The 27192-nt window shown below is 41.9% G+C and overlaps 2 protein-coding genes across 4 annotated transcripts in view; one reads left to right on the top strand and one right to left on the bottom strand.

The window, feature by feature from the left end:
• Positions 1–21481, bottom strand: NIPA2 (NIPA magnesium transporter 2). Of its 3 annotated transcripts, none has more exons than XM_073353226.2 (6): positions 21307–21481; positions 7135–7358; positions 4792–4848; positions 3471–3561; positions 2099–2259; positions 1–975 (listed from the first exon to the last, which is right to left on the bottom strand). In XM_073353226.2, the coding sequence occupies exons 2-6, from the start codon at positions 7313–7315 to the stop codon at positions 338–340; spliced, it is 1128 nt and encodes a 375-aa protein (XP_073209327.1). In that variant the 5' UTR covers positions 7316–7358; positions 21307–21481; the 3' UTR covers positions 1–337. The 3 variants fall into 3 exon arrangements, with proteins under 3 accessions (XP_073209327.1, XP_078710071.1, XP_073209336.1); XM_078853945.1 differs by lacking the exon at positions 21307–21481 and adding an exon at positions 20336–20803; XM_073353235.1 differs by lacking the exon at positions 21307–21481 and adding an exon at positions 11416–11637.
• Positions 21482–21534: 53 nt separating this feature from the next.
• HERC2 (HECT and RLD domain containing E3 ubiquitin protein ligase 2) overlaps positions 21535–27192 on the top strand; it is a 317314-nt gene continuing 311656 nt past the window's right edge. The window contains exon 1 of the mRNA XM_073353148.2: positions 21535–21651. The gene's annotated coding sequence lies outside the window, so the exon portion shown is untranslated. The remainder of the gene's footprint in view (positions 21652–27192) is intronic.

The raw sequence follows: 27192 nt of genomic DNA, 5'->3' as shown, positions 1-27192 counted from the left end.
CAAAATTAAAGCAATTTATTTTTGATATAGTTAAAATTGTCATTAGTGCAATAAGTCTTTAAAATGGAAAATTCAAATTCAAAATATTTACAAGTTTACACAGATAACTTAAAAGCAACAAAAACAAACCATCTACTGAGGTCATTTCAGAGTGTCGTCTTAAAGTAAAATAAGGCAAATTAAAACTCCATCACTATTCTTGGTCCAAATTAATCAAACCTAAAAATTAACGATTGTCTGTACATGTTGTTCAAGTACATCATCTGCTTCCAAACGCAAACTCAGACATTTTACAGCCAAAAAAAAAAAGGGTTACAGAATTGTTCTTAACACATTTTCAGAATGCTGCCAGACTTCCATTTCTCCTGGAGGGGACACTCTCATTGGAGTGTATTTCACCTACACAGGTTGAGCTTTCTTCGTCATGATTAAAGCATTCATATGTGGTTGGCAGAGTGCCATTGATTGCTCTGTCATCTTTCCGCAAGGAGACAGGCAGATTTGCTAGAGTGAAATTTACATCTTTAAAGGCATGCAATAAGAAGATTCCCACAATGATCGTGAGAAAACCACTGAAGGTACCAATAATGTCAGCAGCAGACATGTGTTGCCACTCCTTGAAAAGGATAGCAGAACAAGTTAAAACAGATGTTGTAAAGAATACATAATATATTGGAGTCACTATGGAAGTGTTGAATATATCCAGAGCTCTGTTTAAATAGTTGATCTGTGTGCTCACACAGATTATAAGACTTAACAGCAGAATCCAGGACAAAGGATGTTTTAGCACAGGTTTTCCTGCAATAAGTTCCTTGATAGTGATGCCCAAGCCTTTCACACAGGAGACTGACAATGCTCCAATTACAGAGCAGATTGTTATGTACACAAGAATGTTGGTCTGTCCATGGCGAGGTCCTACCACAAATATCAATATTAAGGACACAATGATGACAAGTGTTGCAAAAACCACAAAACCTGCAATAGGGGAGAAAAAAATCACTTATTTATATACAGTACACAAGAGCATCCTGTTAGGTACCAAGAAACATAGTGCATATTTTAAGGTCAACAAGTCAAGGCTGATTTCTCCCCTTCATTTTATTAATTACATGTTCAAATGATGATTTTTCTTCTACAAGTCTTCCAAAATGGAGGCTACAACAAATCTTATGACAACTGATGAGCTGGCTAAAATAAGCATGGAACTACGATTGCTGGCATGCCTGCAATTCCAAACTCTACTTCTCTCCCAGGTTCTGAAATGAAGAATATGGCGCTAGAAAGCCAGCCTTTTACCGCAATCCTTGGATTATTAAAAAGCACAGAACCAGGGGTATGGAGAGCCCATAGGGTGTAGGCATATATCTGAATGCTGTCTGATTTGTTTTGATTTGGGTGCTTCACTCAGCAACAGGAATTTTAAGCCACCAATCGGACATGCTGATAATGCCCTCGAATAAGTCATATCACCCCTCAGTTTCATGTGTAAAATGGAGCTTTACCTTCTTTGTAAAGTGCTTTGAGATCTACAGGTATCAACTGCTATACAAGAGGTAGGTATAGCATTTTTATTAGAATATAATGTGAAACATAGACGACACTCTGACCTAAATTTTAGCTACTAGTCCTAATGGTAACCCTCTGATACTGTAAATTTTCCCCACAGTCTATGCTTCATTTTTAAAGATAGGCTCAAAATTACCTTAAACAGATGACATTTCTTTGCAGAAAATGTAACAAGGGGAAAATAGCTGTCTGCTTCTTAGGTTAACATATTAAACTGCTAATTTATTATTCTTTCAGAACATACTTTTACTTGGACAAAAATTGACCTCATTGTTTAATCCTGACATTCTGTACAAAATAAATTCACTGGTATCCTTCAAAGCTCCTGCTAAGTCTATTGTAGAATTCAAACCCATATTTTATTTACAGATGTAGAAACACAGAGGTGGTCTTTAACATTTTGGTACTAGAAATTTGCAACAGTTGCAACTGTAAATGAACCACAGTCCTTTTAGCAAAGTAGGTTAAACATACTTACCTTCCTACATTAGCTACCCTGCTACCTACAGACAAACTTGACATTTTCTCTCACCTGGATCTCCTAGCTTGTGGGACATTTCATTCAAAGTTTCTACCTCCTCTTCTTGTGGAGCATGAATGACCATCACAGTTGACCCTAATATACTCAACAAACATCCAATTTTTCCATGCAGATTAAGTTTTTCCTTTAAAAAATAGGACGAAAGAATGGCACTGAAAGGAAAAAACACATTGACAGATTATGAATCAGGAGATATTTAATTAATTTGCCCACAGCAGACATAAAAAAACAGTAGTGTCAAAGTTCAGAAAACACTTTCCTCTCAGTAATTAAGAGCTGGTAAGGTTCCAAATAAACAAAGAGGGCAAACAATTTGAATACAGAATTTAGTACATACTGCCTTACTATGCAGATAAAAGCTCTACAACTCCCTTGTTTCAATATCTAATACAGTGCACAGCATCTAGTCATCTGCACCATTATTCATGTCCATACATTTCTATTAGACTAAATCCACTAATTAAATATATTAAGCGTAATTATAATAGTCTATATTAACATGTCTGCTATGCACTAGACTATTTGTAAAAGTCTAGCGGCCCAAAAGTTGTTTTAAATTATGCTGCCTCCTCAAAATTGCTAGGGAGAATGTTATACATCAGTGGCTCCCAAACTTGTTCCGCCGCTTGTGCAGGGAAAGCCCCTGGTGGGCCAGGCCGGTTTGTTTACCTGCCGCATCCGCAGGTTTGGCTGATCGCAGCTCCCAGTGGCCGAGGTTCGCTGCTCCAGGCCAATGGGAGCTGCTGGAAGCAGCGGCCAGTACATCCCTCAGCCCGCGCCGCTTCCCGCAGCCCCCACTGGCCTGGAGCAGCGAACCACGGCCACTGGGAGCCACAATTGGCCGAACCTGCGGATGCGGTAGGTAAACAAACTGGCCTGGCCCGCCAGGGGCTTTCCCTGCACAAGCGGCGAACAAGTTTGGGAACCACTGTTATACATCATCCTCTCTATAAAATCCCTCTCCAAGATGATGTGGTGTACTGGTGCAAAATCCTTGAATCTCTAAAGACAAGTAAGATCCTGACTTTGATCAGGAATGAAAATTAGTTTATTAGTCTTGTCTTCCTTTTATTTGTGCACATCATAACTGGCTTCCAACCTCAAGCGATGCAGAAGACAGGAATAGCAGGGTGTTGCAAGTCAAAGTACACTGCTAGAGCTGTGCAAGGGAGCTTGTAGAGTGCCGACTCATATTATGCCTGCGTTAAGTCAGTGCTACCCCTTCCATTTTTATGAGTCCTAAGTTTAGTCAGAGTTAAGCAGAAAGCCATATTTAACAACTCAAAATAAGTGATAGAAATTTCTAAATACGTACTTCACTTCTACCTCTCTGAAATAGTGCTTCTTTCTAAACAGTTCTTACCTTACAAGAACACTGAGAGCTCCCAATGGAGTCACTAATGTAGCTGGTGCAAATGCATAAGCAGCAAAGTTAGCTACTTCACCAGCTCCCACTGCAGAATAAAAAAAGAATTAGGAAATCTTAACACATGTAAGAGACACCTCTGAAACTGAACAAGTGTTCCCACAGAGAAGAAATTCAGCTAAAATGTTCAGCTGACATGGAAGTTTAATATAAGCAGAACTCAAAGCTAGCAGCTAGATATTCCATATAACAAAAATAAATCTCACCTGTAATTTAGGCTAACCCATTTTTATTTAACAGCCTCTGCATTTCCACATCCTACTAACTCAGGTCATTTAACTCTCACATAAGCAAAATAATCTGCAATTCTATCTTCTATGAAGCAGTATATAAACTACAATGATTCAAGTTAAACGCACATAGTCACACTGTTTAAGTCCAAAGTTTAGGAGATGTGTAAAAAGATTTAACAAAACCAAAGAGAAGGAGAGAGAGGAGGTTTCAAAATATTTTAAAGTAACTTTTTCAATGAATGGTTTTGTATTGGCTAGGGCTCTTACAGAAGGGCCACATACACCCAGGAGGCAGGGATAAAGGAGACAGTCAAAGCCCTGCCACCTGGGCTGTTCTCCCCCACCCCCCCAATCTCTCACAGGGAGGAAGCCCAGGCTCATGACCCTTTTCCCCCTCCCCAATCCCTCACTTGGAGGCAGCAGAGCTCCAGCTGTCAGCCCTGGGTTGCTGCAGCAATGCAAAAGTAAGGGTGGCAATGGGGTGCTAAGTCTCTGCTGTGAAAAGTGATATTGATGAATATCACTTTTCATATTACCACCCTTACTTCTACGCTGCTACAGGTGCAATGCTGCCTTCAGAGCTGGGCACCTGGCAAGCAGCTGCTGCTCTCCGCTCTGCATTCAGAGCTGGGCAGCGGCATATGTACCGGGAAGACACACAGAAAGGGGATCAAATAAGTTTAAGAACCACTGGTCTAGTTTAACTGCCCAATCTTAGTGAAGTGAAAAATTAAAATACATAAATGGTAAAAATTAAAAAGGGGTCAAATTCTCTGCTGATCAAGAAAAACTACTGAAAAAATTCACTGGAGATGTATCTTTTTACACCCAAGAATCTTATTTTTAATTTTATTTTAATTACAAAGATATTACTAATAATACAATTTATTTTTTAAAATATGGATTTTTATCTCAGTGTACCGAGGTATACACTATTTCTAGCTTTGGTTATTGTGCATTCAATAATTTTTTTGAACATTTTGATATTTAAAATTTTTTAACACTGCTTATTTTTTGATATTTACTTGACAGAAGTCCAGCCCACCACAGCCACTCTTTAAGATATGCATGACCGCCTTGACCTGGAATTGGAAGAATGAGCAATTAATCAGCAATACATAGGGGCAAGCATCGATCACTTATGATTGACAGTTCTATTTAAAAAAAAAGAAAAGAAAGAATTGTTTTCAGCCCATGTTATAAACAAACACCTGCACAATTTGATGCATAATCAGAGGCTAGGGTTGAAGTCAAAATATTTTCAACCTCTTAAAACGTGCAGATATTCCTGTGTAATTCACTTTAAAGATTAGTGGCATATATATATATATATTTCTTTGGGACTAGAAATGGCATTACAGACCACATAATATTTGCCTATTCTGAGGTAATGTTCTAGATTCATAACAATGTTAAAACACAAATTAAAGAAAAGGGGATTTAACAGAGTCCCTATTCTTACAGTTAACCTAAATAGTTCCATGGTTTGTAATCCCAGTTGACTAATCATGTTCTTCCTTTTATACAGTAAATTAGGAGGATATCCATAGGAAGATACACCTTTATCTGGGGGAAATAGTCAATCGTGTAATCTAAGGAGCGTATGTGTATACATTAATGTACACACTTTAAGCCACGCACCACCACGGTATTCAGGTGAACTTCAAAGAAAATGGCCATACAATGTTTGCCCCCCCAAACTGAGAGCACACGTTCTGTGTTCACTCATACCACCACCAACTTCTCTGGAATCACCAGAGATGGAAGATTCTAATCCATACACACACAATTAACCTTTTAGTTTCTTTGATACACCGCAACTGTTTCAGTGTGGTCACTTAACTGGGTGCAATAGCACAGACCACTTTCACACTGATACAATTGGTCAACAGAGGGCAATTGGTGTAGAAGGGCAACAGTCAATCCAACATCATCTTGCATATTTCTAGCCGTTTTCTATCTATCTCAGCTCTTATGTTGTGCCCGTCACTCTAGTATCTCAACACCCAATGCACGGTTACCCCGCTACTACTTCAAGTCTTCACCATATTTATCAAGTGCACAGTCAGCTGTACCAAAAATCCAAAAAGTTCACAAATATCAGTTGGATGGAAGCAATGCAATATTACCAGTTATTAGAGTTATTTGCCTTTGTTTTTGATGAAGTATATTAACTGCTATTAAATTGTCAATATAACCAATTCTTTTAGACTACATACACAACACCTAATAAGAATTAAGTAAAATAACCTTATGTTTTTGTGCTACAGTAAAATATTTACCCAAACCACACAACCATCTAAGATTCTGGAATGTCATCTTCCTGAACATTCCCTTCCTGAACATGCCCTTCCCCCCTCCCTTTTTTTTATTTAATTAAACTTAAGCATTTCTGACATCATGAAAGTCTTCAGGAGACAGTTTAGTTTTAGAAAATGAAAGCTGTGATGTATTCTGATCCAATACTTTGACACAATTACACTATTTATTATGAGCCCATCCATTTCGGCAATCAGGATCGATCGTATTGGTTCCCAAATCATTTTCAAGTACAATTCAAGGTGCAGTTTAGACCTACAAAGCCCTGATTTGGGTCCTACGTATCTTAGAAATTGCCTCTTTCATCTCTATCTCCATAGAGGAGATCATCTGAGACAGTCAAACTGACAGTTCCTAGGTTTGTTAACTTGGAGGCAAGCACTCTCATTGTAGGGGCCGGTTTCAGAGTAACAGCCGTGTTAGTCTGTCTTTGCAAAAAGAAAAGGAGTACTTGTGGCACCTTAGAGACTAACCAATTTATTTGAGCATGAGCTTTCGTGAGCTACAGCTCAAGAAGTGAGCTGTAGCTCACGAAAGCTCATGCTCAAATAAATTGGTTAGTCTCTAAGGTGCCACAAGTACTCCTTTTCTTATTGTAGGGGCCCTGACTCTGGAATTCATTCCCCTCCACATCCTCCAACAGGCCAGTATGTTGATCTTCCAATTACACTGTGAAGATCATCTCTTTAAACAGGCTTTTTCCTGGGGGGGGGAAGGGGGGATGTAACCAGGTTTACTCTTAACTGACGTGTTTTTGATTAATATATGCAAATGTATAGTTTGTTTTGGAAATGTACTTAGACGGCACAAACTGAATATATTACAGAAAGGGATTTCACCTTTTACTATACCTAATAACAAACTAGAAATAATGCAGAGTCCAGTGAAAATACAGAAGCTGAATATTTTAGGTCTAGAAGTTTCATCTCTCAATAAGGAACCAAAGTAAATCAATACACACAAAAAATCAGAGTGAAAATTCAGTAGCCATTCACAAAGCATTAAAATAAAATTAAAAACAGGCAAAAGTTCTCAAATGCATACTATACCTGCTCTCATGGAGCCCTTCCTGGCCAGCCGGAGGAGACCTTTCTTTTTTAGGATGAAACTCCCTCCAATGAAAATGCTGGAGCTCATAGCCAACACGAGACCAATATAGAAATCATATTTTCCTCCACTCTGGATCATTTCGTAAGCTACTGAAGTGTTCAAAACCGTCACATCGATCATGGAACAGAAGAGCTGCTGTTACTGGAGACAGGATGATGCAATGCTGAAACCCAAACAAGTGCATATTATCACAACAGGATTTCATACAAATAAATCACACATCTATTTTCTTATGGGAAAACACTGTCTGCAGCCAACAAAGATGGCAACGTGGCTGGGCCTGCCCCAAAGAACCTGAACTCTAAAGGCAGATAACAAAAATCAGACAATACACTGGATGAAGGTGCATACTTGAGGCAGGGGTGAAATAGGACAGATTAAACTGATTAAAGGTTTTGAGGAAGTTCAGAAGAGCATCTGGCACTCCAGATGAGAGTTCACACTACAAGAAGCAACAAGGAATGATGCTTGAAGACAAACGTAAGCAGATCCATGTATTTTCAAACATATAGTGTGTGTTTTTTCTTCATATTCACACAGTTCCATTCCATATAACACACACAAAATACCGCTATTTATGTTAAAATTAATTTACAATCTAGGTTTGAGTTAAGACAGTCACAGCATCCCAATAGCCATATAAGATTACTGGAACAATGGAAGAAGAAAGGTTACAAAGGATTGTTCAAATCATATGGTAGTTCAGTTAGCACAGACTCTTTTTCAGGATGCATAAAAATAGTGCCTTTAAGGAATAACATAGCAGAAACTGCAATAACCACCAGTAATCTTCTGTTTACCAGTAGTCTTTGTAAGGGTTGTTTTTCTCAGTACAAGTATAACAAAGCATCCCTGATGCTTAGCTACAATGGCAATGAAAGAGTTTACTATGGAAAAGCCTTCATTCAGACTATTGGAGTCTCAAGCCTAGTTATGTGGAGAACCGCAGCAAAGGCCCAGAGAAAGTGTCAATAAACAAGAACTTTTAGAGCAGGACTCAAAATCTTCAATAATGCACTCGTGTTTCTGGCAAGACATGACAATTGTCTATTTGCTCTAAATTATATTACTTTTCTGATACATGGTGCAATAAAGATATTGGAGTTTCTTTCTGAGACATTAGATTTTGGATTTTTAAGACATGTGCATAAGCAGTCTTAAAACACTGAAATGTTCTGCTTAATTATATTTCGAGGTGGTTTACTAATTTCTGCCAAGTATGAAAGGGAATGAAGATTCCTCTCATTTCCACTTTTAAGTTGCAAAGAATCTTTTTAAAACAGCTGACCAGTAGAGAGCACTACCCTGATATACTGCCAAAAAAAAACAAAAAAAAAAACACAACCCTGGATAAAAACAGCATCAAGTTTCTATATACTGGAACTGTAGAGGGAAGAGGTCAACAACATGTTGAAACTTACAGGAATATATGAAATTTTCATAATATTCCTGGTTCATATATGTAATACATGTTCCAGGTATAAAAGAAACTAGCAAAAAGTGCAAGCCAATTTAGCATATATATGACCCCAAAGGACGGTAATAAAATATTTCTACTTCAATGTGTATTGCCAAGCTGAATTCAGAGTCTGTGCAGACATTGTAAAACCATACCACAACCTACTGCTATTTCCCAAATGTGCAGGAGGTGTGAGGGGGTGCTAAGGTGCTGGTGTATCAAGGCCCCAACACTGGTACCTTGGCTGAGGACACACCATGCTGTGAGGAGCCCCTGACGCACTAGTATGTTGGCATTCACACCAAGCTCTTATCCACAGCAGGTCATATGGACAGCCCCGGACCCCCACTCAAATACCATCACCCCACAATCCTGACTGCCCCCTTGATTCACATGACACACCTTAAAGGAAATGAGGGATATGAATGAGTAAGCAAGACTATGGTTCTCCCTCCCCCACTATGCTCCCTTAACTCCTCTAGTATATTAGGTTTTTAAACATCGATATATATCAGTGTTTCAAGGTTGAATATGGTAAGGCAGTAGGTGGGCATGCTCAGAGAATGTTCTGAGATGGCGCAATGGGTGGGGAAGGGGCTGACAGAAGCAGTGCTGTGTAGGATAGTGAAATATGGGGGCAATCCAGGTTGTGCATGGAAAAGTGGAATGAAGGGAAAACAGGACTCAGTCAAGGAGTATGATGGAGTGCAGCTCTGAGGTAGGCCAGGATGGGAAGGGGGTCACAGGAGACATTCAATCACTGCAGGGAGAGCATGCAAAAGAGAATACACACTAATGATTAATTTTCAGTGTTTCTACTCATTAAAAAATTGGGAAATTCCCAGACAAGACCTCTCTGACTTTGCTCGACTGTCTAGCCCATGAATGCAAAACTGTAAGAGAAATCAGTTTAGCTTGGCATAGCACCCCAATCCTCCACCCCTACCATAACCCCCTCCCACAAAAAAATATCACCCCGACCCACACTGAGCTAATATTCCTATGCTTGTCTGCCTGCTGGCAGCTTTTGAGGGAAGGTTAGGGTAAGACTTCTGAAAGCAGGGTCCCTTCCATTCCCTGTTGGGAGAATTATGTTTGGTCAATGTTTTCCATTTTAGAAATCTGACAGATATTCATACTGAGCAGCAGCAGATTTCCAATCCAGCAATCTCTACAAAGTGGATGCGACAAACTGACAGTGCTCCTAGTATTCTACTATACCCTAAATAAACTTTATGAAATTAAGTTAAATCTTACTGAATTAGTGTTAATACCTTTGAGGTACATTGTCTTAAAAGTGCAATTGTGCATGTGTTATTTGGGCATTGTATGTACCTTTTCAGTAGGGAGGGGGATGCTCATATACTTTCCTCCTTTATAAGCTTTTTGAAACCACTCCGCCCCTCCCACCCCCAAGAGGTTCACAACCACTTCAAACTGGATTTTCTAGGGAATGACAAAGGAAGGGGTTTTGGATAAATAGCCTGTTTTTAAACTGGCTCAGTGCCTTCTTCCTGATCCACCAAACAGACAGAGGGCCCCAACCCTTAGCAAAGGACTGGAAGGCCCCATAAAACTGTGTTTGTTCTAAGCTGAAGCTGTGATAAACTTGTCACCACAAAGGAAACTTTGTGGATGTGGTAATGAAGGTCTGCTCTTGCCAGAGCTCATGCTAGGGTAGGGGATTATCTGGCAAGCTTATTCACACACATGTAGGTTCTTTTATTCTTTCAATGTTTTCTCTGGAATGACTTTTACCTTAAGAATAAAATAGGGTTGCATAGGAAGTGCTGGGTGGTATCTTATAACTGTAGCAATTACACCTGCTAACCATCTCCAAAGAAAAAGCAAGCAGCTGTTACTGTGCAATCTGTCTATGGTGGGAACAGCACAGTGAAGGCAGGGAACAGTTCAGCTTAGAAATACGTCTCCACCCAGAAAGGCAACAACAGGGGAGCTGCAAGGCTGAGAGTGGGTGCCCCTGCTGGACCACTGAAGTGGACATACAGGTGCAATCACTCTGAACTGTGACAGTGTTTATGAATAATGACTACACTCCCTAAAACTTGGCTATGTCATTCATTTCATTAGTCTCTAGTAAACAATTCACAAATTAGAGATTTTAAATAAAGCTATGGTGCCGCTGCACCCCCCTTCCCCCAACATATAATCAGAACACAAATATTTTTGAATCCTCAGTCAAGTGCTTAGTTGTGGAAGGCTTAATTTTTAATAGAACAGACCAAGGAAAGACAAAAGGTATTCAAATAATTCTAACTAGAGGAGGTTATCTTATATGGCTCAATCTAAAAATTGATTAAGAGCAACTGAAAAGTCAGTTTATTTGCTGCAAGTCCATTCAGACGCGAAATTAATTTTTTTTATTGGAAATAACCTAGTGTGCTGTCCAATCTTCATAGATGCACCCACATAGTTCAAGCACCACTCTATTTTCTTAACATGCAATAGTGCTTCAGCAAATACCAGTATAACAACAACTTTCAACACAGCTGTTTCCTGCTCAAATATCTGTTGGGTTGGGAAAACAGCAGGAGTAACTGTTCCATTCACAAAATATACCCATTGTATTGGCAATGCTCAGAATAACATCAGGTGAGCAGTTTACAAAATACAAAAGAAATAAACACTTTCCTTAGACAAAAATAGTTTTACTGCATACAAAAGAAGATTTTATCACGAGAAATCCAATCCCAGTGACTTGTACTAGGGGTATCGCTTGTTTATTGAGTCGTTGACTTACCTGTTTATAGCATAACAGAGCCTTTGTAATACTCTTGATAGAGCTCAGAATCTGTTTTGACTTTCTTCTAAATGAACTTGCATTCTTCCATCTTTTATAAATAAATATAAAAATGAATACATTTAAAGACTAGCGTTGATGCAAATCCTTGATGCTATAAACAAAGGACAGTACAAGTCTTTAAGGGCAAAATGAGATGCAATCCCCTGGTGAAGAAAGGCTCATTTCATGAAGTGGAGTGAAGAAAGATAGTCCTAAATGGCTGTCTCACACTTCTCGATCTCAGCTGAGAGGAAGCGAGGAATAAGGTCAGAACAAGCCATATACCCCTTAAAGGCAAAGGCCAGGATTACATTAGAAACTACCAGCACAGCAACATCAGGTACGGGTATGATTTTTTATGATATTTTTATGTCAGCAAAACCCTCCTTGCACAGATCACGTTACACTGGCGTAAAAGAGCTTTTGCTAGCATAGCTATTGGTGAGATGGTATATAAACTATATCAGCAAAGGCACTTTTTTTTGCCAGTATAAGCTTCATCAATACTAGGGGCAAGATTACACTTAAAACACTGTCGCTGTAGCGCTTTAATGAAGATGCTCTAAACCAATGGGAGAGAGCTTTCCCTTTGGCACAGTTACTCCACCTCCTCGAGAAGTGGTAGCTATGTTGGCAGGAGAAGCTCTCCCACCTCATAGCGCTGTCTACACTAGGGATTAGGTCGGTATAACTATGTTGCTCACAGGTGTGGATTTTTCACACCTGAGCGACATAGTTATACCAATGTGTCTGTAGTGTAGACCTGATCTAGGAGGGTTTTGCCAGTATAGCTACAGCAACAAAGCTTTTAAATACAGACTAGGCCAAACTCATTTTCTCCACACCTTCTTTTTTAGAAGGGGATAGGACAGAGGTGGGCAAACTATGGCCCACGGGACCCTCCTGCCCAGGCCCTGAGATCCTGGCCCTGGAGGCTAGCCCTGGCTCCTCCCTCGCAGCCTCAGCTCATTGCACCGCCTGCGCAATACTCTGGGCGGCGGGGCAGCGAGCTCCTGGGGCAGCGCAGCTGCAGAGCCCAGCCTGAACCGGTGCTTTGTGCTGCGTGGCTGGCTCCAGCCAGGCGGCGCCAGCCACTGGTGCTCCAGGCAGTGTGGTAAGGGGGTGGAGGGGTTGAATAGAGGGCAGTCTTAAGTCTTTTACTGAGGCAATTTTAAGGGTTGCAATTCTGTAACAGAAAAGCTTCAAAAACAGACTTCAGCAAGAAACTGCTGAGCTTGAATTAATATGCCAACTAGATACCATTAACTTGAGTTTGAATAGAGACTGGGAGTGGCTGAGTCATTACACACATTGAATCTATTTCCCCATGTTGAGTATCCTCACACCTTCTTGTCAACTGTCTAAATGGGCCATCTTGATTATCACTACAAAAGTTTTTTCTCCTGCTGATAATAGCTCATCTTAATTAATTAGTCTCTGACAGTTTATATGGCAAGTTCCACCTTCTCTGTATGAATATATTCTTAATATGTTCCATTCTATGCATCCGATGAAGTGGGCTGTAGCCCACGAAAGCTTAAAAAATAAATTTGAATAATCTCTAAGGTGCCACAAGTACTCCTGTTCTTTTTGCAAATTTTTTTGGGCATAAGCTTTCGTGGGATAGAACCCACTTCATCAGTTGCAAGGAGTGGAAAATACAGGAGCAGGTATAAATACATGAAAAGATCTGAATTGTCTTACCAAGTATGAGGTTAGTCTAACGAGACAATTCAAATGACAGCAGGATACCAAGGGAGGAAAAATAACCTTTGAAGCGGTAATGAGAGTGGCCCATTTCAGACAGCACTGTGACTGGTTCTCACTTGAGCTAGGCTAACTTGTGAGAAGTACCTCACTGTAGATAAACTCTGCAGTGAAGACATATGATGTGAAAGGCAATATTTCAGCTAGACAGTTAAATCTTTGAAAAACTCTGACTATCCTGAAGATTTTTTCTCTCTCAGTGGACCATCTCCCAGAAGGCGGAAAATGAAATGGTTTTGCCAACTTCTCTTTGCATATTTGTCTTCAAAAAACTGCTTGGGAAAGCTGGGGAGCGGATTTAATAAGTATATCAAGATGGACAAAGGAGAAGTCTCCCTGTAGACAGCAGTATGATGCTAGCAGGTGGAGAGGTCAGAAAGAGGGGATTGTTTTCAAGGAATGTAAGCTATTCACTTTTCCTTTTTCCTCTGTAACTACACAAATAGTTTAGCTTATTCAAAATGAGAGTCTAGATACATTAAGGAAACCAATATTTTTGTTTCAACTTCATTTTCATTCTGTTTTTAATGAATCTTGGTTTTACTAAGATGACTGTTCATGGGTAGTTTCATGCAGCATCCCCAGAACCTCAAAGGAGAAGAGTAGAGAGCATCTGGAAACTACACCTCTCTCAGCCTTGATGAAGGGGCACCGACAAAGCTGTCTTCTCTCAGTGACTTGTGCTACCATTATGCTGAACACAAGGGGAGAAGCCAGAAGACCATGGAGAAGATATTGCTTTGGTCACAAATGGTGTAAATTTGCTAAGTGTTCTCTTACTAAGTGCACGGCCCAATTCAACAGGAAATTACCTCACTCTCACAAAGCTGGCCGCAGCTCAACTGTGGAAAGTCAGCTTGCCACTGAACCCATAAAAGTTGTGACTCAGGGATCAGTTTACTTCTGTAGAATAAGAGCTTGGAACCACAGCCATCCACACATAACAGAATATATACTGCCCTTAGGGAAGCATCTACTCATAGCCTGTCCATTGTGGAAAACTGTGAAGTAGGAAAGAGCACCAATCAGCCGCTTGAAAGGAAACTCATTTGTCTTCAAAATATAATACAGGACTAGGCCACACCTGACAACGTAAGCCGTGAGAAAGCTCTTTGCTTTCCAAGTTGTTGTTCTCTATGTGCCAGTGGAGTAGCAAAGTGATATTTTCAAGAGACTTTTATCAATTTCACATTCCTGTTTCAATGTGAGCAAAGTGACTAAGTGACATTTACAGTAATGGTTCAATTTCACATTCCCACTCCATTAGGCCGTAGCAGCAAGCATCCAAATAGCAAAAAAAAGGTGATTTTCAAACTAAACCAAGTTTTTATTAAGTGGAGCCGATACTGATTAAAATACGTAAGTTTGTGAGAACAATGTGCACAGTGTAGCACTTGAAATATATGCAAAGAAGGTGGAAAAAATAAAATACAATGTAACCTTTCACCTTGTGCATGTTTACCTACAGCTATGACCATAAAAGTTTCCTTTTTTAAGCAATGAAAAGAGGAAGTGGCCTTACCTGGTAAAAGTTTACGTGTTCAGAAAGAGATGAAGGGGCTGGTCTACACTGAAAAGTTACGTCAGCCTAGCTATGGCTCTGAGGGTGTGAAAAATCCACACTCCTTAGAGATGTGGTTAAGCCGATGTAAGTGTAGGCAGCGCTAAGTTGACAGAAGAATTCTTTTGTCGACGTAGCTACCACCTGTTGGGGAGGTGGATTACTTATGCCAACAGCAGAATTCCTCCCATCATCATAGGCAATACCTACGCTGAAGCGCTGCAGCAGCACCACTGTAGCATCTTAAGTCTAGAAATACCAGCTAAAATCAATTGTGACTAAAACGTTCTAAACATTCAACACTAAACGAAGGTGGTATTTCATGAAGCAAGTTAGCTAGTCTTTTTTGCATTTAAAATGAAGCAGTTGTAAGTCTAATACCAAGAGGGTCCTAACTTAGCCAAAATAACGAGTTTTATACCGTTTGCAAATGGAACACTGCTCATGGAGATGACTGTACTCTTTCCATTTGTGAGCAGAATGAACTGTTCCAACTTACCCTGTTTTGCCACTGAAAGTAAACAAAGCCACATTAATCACTGGACAGGGTCTCCTTTATTCTAAAATAATCCATGCTGAAAATACTAGATGTTATAAGAGTTGTGACATAGCTCTAGCATACAAAGAAGCTGTTAAACTGTCAAATATTATTACTTTTGAGGCCAAATCTACATTGAAGAACTTTACAGTATAGGAATACCAGTATACTATACGGACAAAGCCAAAGCACTTAGTGTAGATGCAGCTATGCTGGCAAAGCTGTTCTTTGCACCAATATAGTAAAACCACCCCACAAAAGTGAAACAAGCCACACACCTGTAAAAGCAGAGTTTTGACCGTATAACTTTGTCTACACTGGCGCTTCTGCTGGCACAGCCATGTCTGTCAAAGGATCACATCTCACTGACACAGCTATGCCAGCATAAGTCTGTAGTGTAGACCTGGCCTGAGCTACATCACTGTAGTGTAGATACTTAAGAAGATTTTCTGTTGCTGTAGTAAATCCATGCCATGAAGAGGCTGTAGCTAGGTTGATGGAAGAATTCTTCCAGCAACCTAGCAGCATTTACATTGTGAGGTAGGCCAACCTAACTACACTGCACAGGACATGACATTTTTCACAGCCCTGACCAACATAGCTAGGAGGACCAAAGTTTTAGGTATAGTTTCCTGTATACGTACAGTCCCGAGAATGAAAAGAATTTAGTCCTCATAACATTATCTGAGTATGTGGATGTTACCATTCTGATTCATTTGAAGATATACTGATTTTTGTTTTCACAAATTTAGCAGAAATAAAACAGTTAAAAAATGCGAAGAGATTTGATTTTTAGAAGATTTCAATTTTAAGTTTCTGAAGTATTAATAAATTTAAAATAATTTTAAATAAATATTAGGTGGCACTACCTAAGAAAATGGTCATAAAGATTGTGACATTTATTGAGTCAGATCCACTCAATAAATAAGTAGCAAGTACAAGATGTATGCACCACATGTACCACTTCAGCCTTTGAAAGAGATTGTAAGTGAGATTTAAGCAGCACATATGCCTGTGTCTGACCTTCTGACAAAAACAAATTTCATTCTTTCTACCTATTGAATCACTATTCAATTTTTAATTTCAAAATTGGACTGTGTTCTTACAGATCTCTTACCTTTTCGACGTACTATAGATACTTCTTCACATGCCACTTACCCTCCATTTTTCTAGTCAAATGGACCACACTGAAAGAAAACGGAAGCTAACCCAAGATCTTACACTGACACTATTCTTTTTAAAAGTACCATGCTGAAGTGTCAATTTACTGAGCAATAAAATGCCTTGAAATTTATTGATTCTTCCAGTGTTTAACTCCTTATATAAAACTCTTAACTTAATTACATTAAAATATTGCTAAAATAACTGTTATGGTTAAGGAGTCCAAGATTTAAGAATTGTGAGTAAATGGATCCTCCTCAGCTGCAAAATCAAGGAATGCTTTCAGAATCAAGACCCTTTTAAAATGGATTAAGAAAGTTCACACCTATCTCTTTCAGCATGACTACAGATTTCGGAAAGAAGCCAAGTACCAGTTTTAAAACAGAATTTTGAAGACCTTTCCTGTGGATTTCTGTAGACTATTTCAGAAAATAATCCTGCATGCTTTATTCACAGATTTCAATTTTCCTAGGTAATAATAAAGACTAAAATCTAAGATTTTCATTCAGAAGCCATGATATTTAAATTCAATAAGAGTGCATTCTGAAAAATCTGCCAATACTAGGAAGTTTATCCTAAGGACCAAACTAACCTAAAAGTGTTTGTAATGTTACCTGGACCTCCTCAACTCTTGCCATGTCTCCAAGACAATTTTTATTAGTTTGACATTGAAGAGCAGTATTGATATTTCACTTAGCTCACCCACAGAGGGGAAAGAGAAAATCTGTTGACACTTTTCATCATTTGCTTTTGTTTTCCGTTATGTAGCAGCAAAATGAAGCAAACCTACCACACTGCAACATATGGGGAGGAAAGGAATAACGGGTCAAATATACTATAGGTACTACTTCATCCTATTTAGCAAGTCTCTGTCAGTCTACATATTTGCATTTTTAAAATATTTTGCAGTATGGAAACATGACTTTTTTTAAAAAGATCCTTAGGTGAGAATAATAAGAAATATACCCCTCTTTACTATTGTCACTTTACACGGTAAATTAAGCATTTCAGTGAGAATATAGTTTTGACACTGGAAGCCTTTACTTTAATTTATACAATAAATTATATAAATAAAATCTCTATGAAAATAACCAACAAAAACATCAAACAAATATTCTCAATATACGTATGTTAGAATGTTAACAGTAAAAGTACTATTAAGTTAAAGCCATCCCCCCAAGTTTAAGCATCTTTTGTCCATTCATGCCACTTCTCTTCTTTAGTGTCAGGTACAGGTACCTCTAAAGAAGGGCAGCTGCAGCATAGCATAAAACCAACAAAGACCACAAACAGCAGTTGATACAAGAGTGAATGAACTTAAAAGTCAAGTACCATTTTCAAGATGGTGAGATGTATGCAGAATGGTATGTATGAAGAGAGTATGTAAAAACTACTCTGGAAAAAAGTAATGCCACCTTAAATTTTCTGGTTAAAATACAATTCTCCAAATTTATCAAAGCAATTATATAGTCACAAGAGACCTATACAAAAGCATGTTAGCCATAAAATTCAATTGTGCATATACTATCCACCTATTATGTCAGGTAACTAAACTAAAAAGTGATTAAAATATAATGGTGATGTAATGAAGCATTATTACAGAGACACTGAAAGCAACAGCTGTGTTAAAATTGGATTCTAAATATACCTATTAGTGTAAACACCTTTAAGTAGATCTTTCTCACTTCTTAAAACAATTGCCTAGCAGTTTAAGTTTTTATTAACAAAAAGTTAAAGCTGCAGCTGACGTGCTTTTGAAACCCCCCACATCTCAAATGGAGCAGGAAGGGCCCATGTCCCGGGGGAGGGTGGCTGCAGGGTGACCTCCAACCTCTGTGCAGCCAATCGCCTGTGCTCCCTACTGCCATGTTGGAGCCTCCATATTTATTTATTGACAAATAAAATTTGCAGAATTTTAAAATAGTGTGTGCAGAATTTTTATTTTTTTGGTGCAGAACTCCCTCAGGAGTAGCAGGTGAAGTAACTAACCAGGGTTACCAGCCTCACACGAGGTGTGGGCAGGCAGGCTCAGCCTGGCAGGACTTAAGTGTGGAGGGATCCAGGAGTGAGGAGAGAGGGTTCTATGTGGATCAATCTGGGTGTGGGTGGCTCAGGAGGGGATCTAGATGCACAGGGGCTCTAGGACTCTGCAGAGGGGGGTCCAGGTGAAGGTGGTTGGGACTCAACAGGGGGTTCTGGGTGTAGGAAGATGGGGCTCAGGAGGATGGCTCCAGGTGCTGGAGGAGTTGGGCTTGATGGGGTTGGGGTCCGGGTGCAGCAGGTTGGGGCGGTCCAGGCGGAGGTGGTTGTGGAGTAGTCCAGGTGCATAGGCGATGGTGCTCATCAGTGTGTGGGCTTGAGTGTCTGGGGTGGGGTTTGGTTGGGGGAGCTGGATACACAGAAGTTGGGTGGACAGGGGAGTAGCTCCCTATACAGTGACCCCTCCCCCTGCAGTTGAAGAGCAATGGAGGCAGGAAGTGGGTGGGAGAGGGGAGATACAGAGGTTTCTGGGAGTGGGTCTGACCCAGACCCAGACCCAGCCGTTCTGTGCAGGGCAAGTGCACTCCTTCCTCCACCCCAGGTGGGACTAGCCACTGAGTCCAGTGCAGAATGGGAGCCACCGGTCAGGGTGGGGCTGGGACTCGGTGGGGCTCTGGATGCAGGGGGTGAGGCTTGATGGGGTATAGATATAGGGGGTCCGCAGCCCCAGCCAGAGCATCCCCAGCCCTGCACTGCCTGCAGTGACTTACCTCTCCATTGGCTGCACCCGAAACGACTTGCCCATGCTGTTGGGTACGGGAGCATGACTGCTCTGGCAGCTTCTCTTTGCTTCCCTGTCAGAAAGTAATTTTTCTTCAGGGAAGCACAGAAATCTGCATGGGACATGCATTCTGTGCATACGCAGTGGCGCAGAAAACACTCCAAGTTTTGTGGCTTGGCTACTACAGTAGCGTTAGAAATATTCAACGCCACAGGAATTTACAAAAAAATCTGAGAACGCTACATTTTACACAGTAGCTATTTAGAAAAGAACAGAGATAATAGGTTATGGCAGTGTTTGTAATGAGAAAAAGTAGAAATTCAGGCGACTAGTTTAAGGATGTCTTTTTGTCTACTAATAAGCTAGTCAGAGCAGGTCTGACATCTTCCTATACATCTGTGTAGTACCTAGCACACTGGCTGCATTGTCTCTAGGAAAAAAAGGTGTGTTAACTTGGGTGAGTTAACATATACAAACTAAAGCCTTCATGTACATATAAAACATTTGGATAAATGGTTTCAGACAATGAAAGGAAATGACAAAATATAAACCAGGTGTTCTCAAAATGGGGGTTGGGACCCCTCAGGGGTTGGGAGATTATTACATGGGGGTTGCAAGCTGTCAGTCTCCACCCTAAACCCCACTTTGCATCCAGCATTTATAATGGTGTTAAATATATTTAAAAAGTGTTTTTAAATTTACAAGGGGGGGGGGGGGAGCTGGCCACACTCAGAGGCTTCCTATGTGAAAGATAAGCTATTACCAGCAGGAGAGTGAGTTTGTGTAGTATGGGGGTGGGGGGGTGAGAAAACCTGGATCTGTGCTGGAAATGGCCCAACTTGATGATCACTTTAGATAAGCTATTACCAGCAGGACAGTGGGGTGGGAGGAGGTATTGTTTCATGATCTCTGTGTGTATATAATGTCTTCTGCAGTTTCCACGGTATGCATTCGATGAAGTGAGCTGTAGCTCACGAAAGCTCATGCTCAAATAAATTGGTTAGTCTCTAAGGTGCCACAAGTCCTCCTTTACTTTATGTGAAAGGGAGTCACCAGTACAAAAGTTTGAGAACCACTGGTATAAACGGACCTGGAAAAGGCTTTAGGATAATGCCTGGGGGCGAGAAGAGGAAATGGAAGCAGAAGCGGCGCGCAATGGAAAGCGCAATCTAGCAGTAAACGGCGAGTCTCCGGAGCGCAGTGAAGTTTAGGAAACTGCTTCCCGAAGTGCAAGAAGAGGGCTCGGGTGTAACGACCAGCCTGTAACGTGCCAGTTCAGCTGCCACCAGGACCGGTATCCAGAAAGAGCCGCGCGTGCCGCCGCGAGCGCGCCCCGAGGAGACCCTCTCGGGGCGCCCGTTCCGATGCCAGGGGAACCGGCGCTGAAGGCAGCGGCACCGGCGAGACCCCCCGGGGCGGGGTGGGGGGGTGAGAATCTCTTCCACGCTGGCGGCTTTTCCCCCTAAAAAGTTCCCACAGCTGCTGCCAGCGGGCTCCGCGCCAGCGGCTCCCGAGCGCGGACGCGTTGCGCTGCTCACGGCGGCTGTCGCCAGGGCCCGGCCTGAGACGCGGGCGCTGGGCTGGGCTGGGCGGCGGGGAGGTTACGCGCCAGTAGCCAGACCGCCCGGGCGCGCTCGCCGCCGCCGCCGCCGCCAGCGGGGGCCGGCCCAGCAACGGCGGGAGGCCCGCGGGGCGGCTCGGCGCAGGCGCGGCCCGAAAGCGGCGGCGCGCGCGCGCGCGCCTGTCATCGGAACAGCGGCTCCGGGTCGCTCGGTACCCGCCGTAAGAGCGCGCGCGTGGCGGGAGGGGGGAGAGGCAGGGAGTGTGCAGACTGGGAGGCCCCAGGCTAGGGCGCCCTGCGTCACGTGCCGCCGCCCCGCCCATCGGTTATCGGAGGAGGCGGGGCGGGTCGGGTTCGGGAACCAGCCTCGTTCCCAGGGGAGGACATGAACTACCAGCCCCCGCCTCTTCCCCCGCAACGAGTCGCCGCGCGCGCGAGGCCCCGCCCAGGGGGCCGGAGGAGGGCGCGGCCCCCACCCCGGCCGCGAGTCCCGCGCTCACCTGCGGCGGCTCCTCACATCCCCGCCGAGGGGCGGCCCTGGCCCTGGCCCTGGCCCGGCGCGGGAGGAGGGAAGGTGGGGCTGGTCCCTGCGCGCTCCGCTGCCATGGAGAACCCGGCGCCGACTCGCGACTCACTCTTCCGGCCCGGGCCGTCACAGCCGGCGGAAGGGGTGGGGCCAGCGCGGGGACGAGACAGCGGTGGCCCCGCCCCAGGAGCCCCAACCACGTGACCACTCACGTGTGCGCGCCCGCCGCAGCCGGCCTGGTCTGGGGCCAAGCCCCCTGCGCCCGCTGCCTGCCGGCTGGAGCCCAGGGTCCGCGCTGCGTGGGGCCCGGGCGCCGAGGCGGGAGAGACGGGGGGATGGCTTAGGGGACCCGCTGCGGCAGGTGGGAGCCAGAAAGCGCTTTCCAGCCGCGCCCGGGGCGGAAGAATTGCTCTGTGCAAGCTTGTCTCTGTCCCCGACTGCGGTGGGGACGATAAAAGACACCACCTGCCTCTCCCACCGTGTCGCAGGACGGGCAGGTCCTGATCTGCTGTCAGTGCCGGGAACCAGAGCTGGGGGTACGAGCTCGCCTCCTCCAGCAAACATTAATGCTACCATGAACTGGACAGAAAGGAGCACAAGGTGAGGAGGCGAGTTATTGGATTGAGGGTACCTGTTCCTTTCCTAAAAGAAAAGGAGGACTAGTGGCACCTTAGAGACTAACCAGTTTATTTGAGCATAAGCTTTTGTGAGCTGAGAAGCTTATGCTCAGATAAATTGGTTAGTCTCTGAGGTGCCACAAGTCCTCCTTTTCTTTTTGCGAATACAGACTAACACGGCTGTTACTCTGAAACCTGTTCCTTTCCTGACCAGCTCACACCAACCGTAGTTTTTATTTGTTTAAGCAACACAGATAGGCAAATTAGTTATCCCCAAACCCTCTCCCTCCCAGGCACAGTCCCCAAATAGTTATCCAGGTCAGCCGCAGCCTCCTTTTTCTAAAAGTTAACATAAAACCTGACAGACAGCAGTGAAAGATTTAAAATCTTTAAGGGAAAAAATGGGTTATGCGATGGGATAAATTGCATTGTCCTTTTCAAATAACATTGTCCTATTTTCAAATAACTGAGAGAGAGGCTGTTAAATATTTTCTGTAACTTATCTTCCCTTTCCCCACTTTTTTTCCTTACTACTTTATACTTTGGTCAAAATATATTTTCCCTTATGCACTACAAGTACTGTTTTTGCTTTAATGTCTTGGGTATATTTTATACTCTGACTAGTTGAGCCTCTTTCTCAACCTGACACAAAAGTGATACACCCAACTTTAACAGCTCATAGCCTTAGGACCCAGGGGTTGGGGTGTTTTTGGACAAGACTACAATATTCCTCCTGAGATGCTCTAAAATTTAAACTGCAGGACAGCCTTTGTGTAAGGGGACAGTCCAAAACTACAAGTGACAGTGTGCGTATGGAGAAAGCATAGTGGCATGGTTGTTACCTTTTCAGAGGGGGTTAGATTCTGTTTAGCCTCTGTGCCTTGCAGCCAGTATTGTCTTTCCAACCTCTTTCAAAGGTCAACTTGGCTCCTTATTGCTCTTCTTTGTAAATGGTTGCATCTGGCTTGCTTTTTTATTTTTCAAACAACAGATAGTCTTTTTCTCTCTGAGGTAGCTTACTGTATTTCCTCACCCAGTGACTTCTCATTGAATTCAATCTTAACATTAGTAGACAAAAATGCCCCCTCCCTGTACCAGACATTATAATAGCATACTGAGGATTCAAGGGATGTTTTTAAATTCTAGGCCTATTTTACTCCCCATTGCATTTTATCGTGTGGATACAAGATTAAAACGAGTGTAAAAATCCTAACATTAAATGCACACACTTGTAAAAACTTTTGCCCAAGTAAGCAAATATGTAAAGATCTGAATTGTTGTGTAACTTTGTGCCTCAACAGCCTTGGGTCCAGTGCAAAAATGAATTAAAGAAAAAAATAAAATATACTGTGCAAAATGGTGCAGTGTGAAACAGAGATGTGTATAAATGCATTACATCTGAGAAAGCTCAGTGTTTTAAGTGTTAAAGAAAGTATTTTGGAGAATGTTGGATCCTAAAACTGATTGAGCTAGCCTAATCTTGGACACATCTTTCTTTGACTCTCAATCAACACAGCAGAGAAACTGAGTAAACATAGGGAAATAAGTTCAAAACCAGAAGTTGCATCCCCATCCTCAAAAATGTATGATTTAAAACTTTCCATAATTTATTAGAGCAAAGGTTTGCAATTCTTGTTCATTATCACTTCCTTTGGAAATACTGAATATATTTTTAAAATTAAATAGTAATACAATAGTAAAATCAGTATCACGTAAGACTGATTGATTAAATGCATACAATGTACTTAGCACTAGACTTCAGCTCTACAGGTGCCCTTTATAGTAACCTGTTTCTCCTATGCCCCAAAAAAATACAAGCCAAAAAAAAAATCAGCCTTTTAACAAACCTCTAGGAACATTATTAAAGGGAACAGTGAATAATCACACGTAAAATATTAAATAGATTAAGTATTATAATTTCTTCAAGAAACTTTGAGGTTTTAGCTGCTCCTTTTGTTTATGTAATCTTGATTGCTGCCTCTGTCCAAAAAATAAATTTAACCTTGTTTCAGACAAAAACATGAAAGTTGAGCCTACCCCATGTTTTATCATAAATCATTATGTCAAAGCTCAAGACTATGCTCTGTAACATGAAGGGTTCACAGTATCTCTGAATAATTCATAGCAGGTTTAGTTACATAACGTTTCAACCACATTTCAGAAATACTAGCTGCCACATGGAGTGAATCCCAAATGTCAGGATGATGGTGACCCAACTAATCTATTCCATTTTTGCAGTGTAACTTCTCATTTAGACCCAGTCAGGAAAGCAATTCAAGTGTCTCATTGAATTTCACATTGAAGGTCTGCAGGGGCAGACTCCTTTGCAGGACTGGGGCCAAAATCCTTATGAATTCTGGACTAGATTCTCTGGCCTATTCTGGTCCCTTTGCACATCTCAGGTGGTGCAAAGCAGGTAAAAGCTGCTCACATCTCTACAGCTAGGTACTCTCCTTATGCTGAGAGTCCCAAGCACACAGTCATATTAGCTGTTTCATAAGCCATACTTCCTACTCCAAGAGAACCCGGGGAAGGGCTTGTACTGTGGTGGGGAGAGGCAAGGGCAGATATCCCCAGGTGGTGCATAGTCTCTTGGGTGACTGTTACCAGCTGAAAGAGTTTTAAAACATCTCGTAAAATATTCTAAATTCAATAAGGGCTGTAGCTGGCAAAAAATGAAACTTGGAATCAGGGAGCCTGAGGAGGCTCCCTGATAGGCCTCCCTCTACTGCACTTAGTAAACAGAGCACAGCAAAGAATCTGGGTTTCTGAGTTCACTAAGACAATAATACTGTAGTATGTCTTACCCAGGTTATTTGACATGTTACCAAATTACTGATTATCTTTACTAATATCAACAGAACAGAGTAAATTATCTTGCTGTCTCTATAATCTTTTAACTTCTTGCTAACATTCACATCCTATTTTATTTCTGTCAATATGTACTTTTTATTTCCATTTGTATATCATAATGTTGCTATTCAGCGAAGAGTTAAAGGGACATTGTAAGGTTGACAGCCTCAAAATTCTCAAGCAGAAAGTGCAAGAGATAAAAGCAGGATGAATATACACTTACAAATGTCGTTGCCTCACCCAGAGCAGGAACTCCACTTTAAGATTGTTGTAGCTCTCATTTTGGAATGTTTTTGGTAAGAGGAGTTGACTGTCAAATTTTTGGGCTTTTTAACTCTGGCCCCCTCTAAACCTTGTAAATAGAAATCCTAGGAACTTGCTAACCTGAGGTAATTCGCCTCCAGTGCAACTCTGCTGTCACACCCCAAAACCGCCTCCCTCAGGGAGTCCCCTGGGAAGGCAGATCAGCATTGTATGTTGCTAATGCTGTTGCTAGCATCGCAAAGCATTTTAGGGAGGGTCAAAGGTGTGTGAGTGGGGAATGAAAGAGTCCTTTGCAGGAGTACAAGAGGCTGAGAGAGGAGGAGAAAAAACCAGAGGACAGGTTAACTCAACACTGCAGCTAGCAAGCTCAGTGCGAAGATAAGATGCTAACTCCAGCCAGCTCAAGGCCACAGCACACATCTGATTCTCAGCTGCCAGCCAAGAAAGAGGGGGGCCCAGAATCCACAGACCAATCATGAGAAAGGAAGATTCAACTGAACAGACACAGACCTGTAGAGCCAGCCCATAACAAGTGAGACAAGCAAAGGCCAGCACAGAGGAAAACAAAGTCTAGCCAGTGTGTTTTGGAGAAAGTCGAGGAGACCACAGAAAGCTGGTTTGGACTGGCACAAAGAGCACCAGGAACAGAGGTCGTGGAATAGAACACCCCCAAAGGAGCCCAGGACTTAAAACCCTCCTGAAAGGTGGAGCAATTTGGAGAGCACAGCAGATCCTTGGACGGCCTGGGCCCAGGACAACACTCCCGTCCACCTCCCCCCCTGCCTTCTTCTGACGTTACACTCAGACTTGGCCAGTCTGGGTCGTGCATGTGAGAATATGAAAGTGGGTTAGGGCTTAGGGCATGAACTCTTTCTTTCTTCCCCTGAGTGACGTGGGAGTGTTCCCAACACTCTCTGCTGTTATTTTATTATTTTATTAATAAAGCTTTAAAATTTAGACACTTGGTGTGCCTCGTCATCTCCTCCCCAAAAAGATCCTGTAGCCCCAGACAGATTGGTAACGAAAATCTGTCCTTCTAGTGATAGCAAGCATGAAAGCAAAACTAATGTAGACAGGACACAGCTGGTTTTAACACAGTGCTACATAAAATAAGTGCCCTCCGTTTCTATATTAAAGCTTCCACTAATGGTGCACTGGTGGAGCTGCTTCAGTGGAGAATTACAGGTCTGAATTTTCCTAATATCAACATCCCTAAAGTACATATCATCCATCTTATTTCCTATTCAAAAGGTTCAGTGATCATGCATGTGGGAAGAGAAGTGTCAGCCTGTATAATTTTTTAGACTTTACATCTGATCACATTTGAATTATGACTGCCACCTTTGAATATATAATAGAGCCTGGGTGCACAGTCAAGAGTATTGACACTAATTGTTATTCACTACCCACAAAATATCATCTTTGACAGACACCTTTTTCCTTTTTAAAATTAATCCAACTCTGATTTGCAGTAGCAATGGCGTAACCCCTTCAACACAGGTAAAGAAGCTAACACAACAACATTAATCATTCCTGCTCATAAATCCTGCACTCAGAAAGACACACTTGATACTCACTTTTGTTAGCCTACACTATCAGACATGATAGTATAATGGTGACTCCCAAAATGTTGCCAATTTCACTACAGCACTGGGTCCAACTGAAGGCAGAATTTGATGGTCAGCCTGCATAATTTTCCAAGTGGTTTCTACTCTCACTTGCTGACACTCATTCAGCAATGGGGTTAGAGGTGTACCCTGCTAAACAACTAGCTACAATATAGAAATGTATGGCCAGAGTAAGTAAAGGACTTCAAGCCCTGACAGGTATTTATATCTTAGGAAAAATGCTCAGTTAATCTGTAAACAAACTACAGTGGTATTAACATATTAAAGCCTTGACCCCTTGCCGTCAGTGTGCTTAATTCAATCATTCACATGACTCTTCTTCTATATATGTACATCTACCACTATTCAAGGCAAGACTCTGAGTTTTGTGGATGAACAAACAAAATAATTTTGGTTCATGCATCAGGATTAGGTCCTGTGGTGGCCAAGCGTGTGTGAAACAGAATATTTTCTTTATGATAAAAAGCAGAGCAGGAAAAAGTCACAAACAAGCATTGA

The sequence above is a fragment of the Lepidochelys kempii genome, chromosome 1 (assembly GCF_965140285.1).
Source record: "Lepidochelys kempii isolate rLepKem1 chromosome 1, rLepKem1.hap1, whole genome shotgun sequence".
NCBI lineage: Eukaryota > Metazoa > Chordata > Testudines > Cheloniidae > Lepidochelys > Lepidochelys kempii.
Note: the sequence above shows the minus strand (reverse complement) of the source record. Positions and strands in the feature narration are given on the sequence as shown.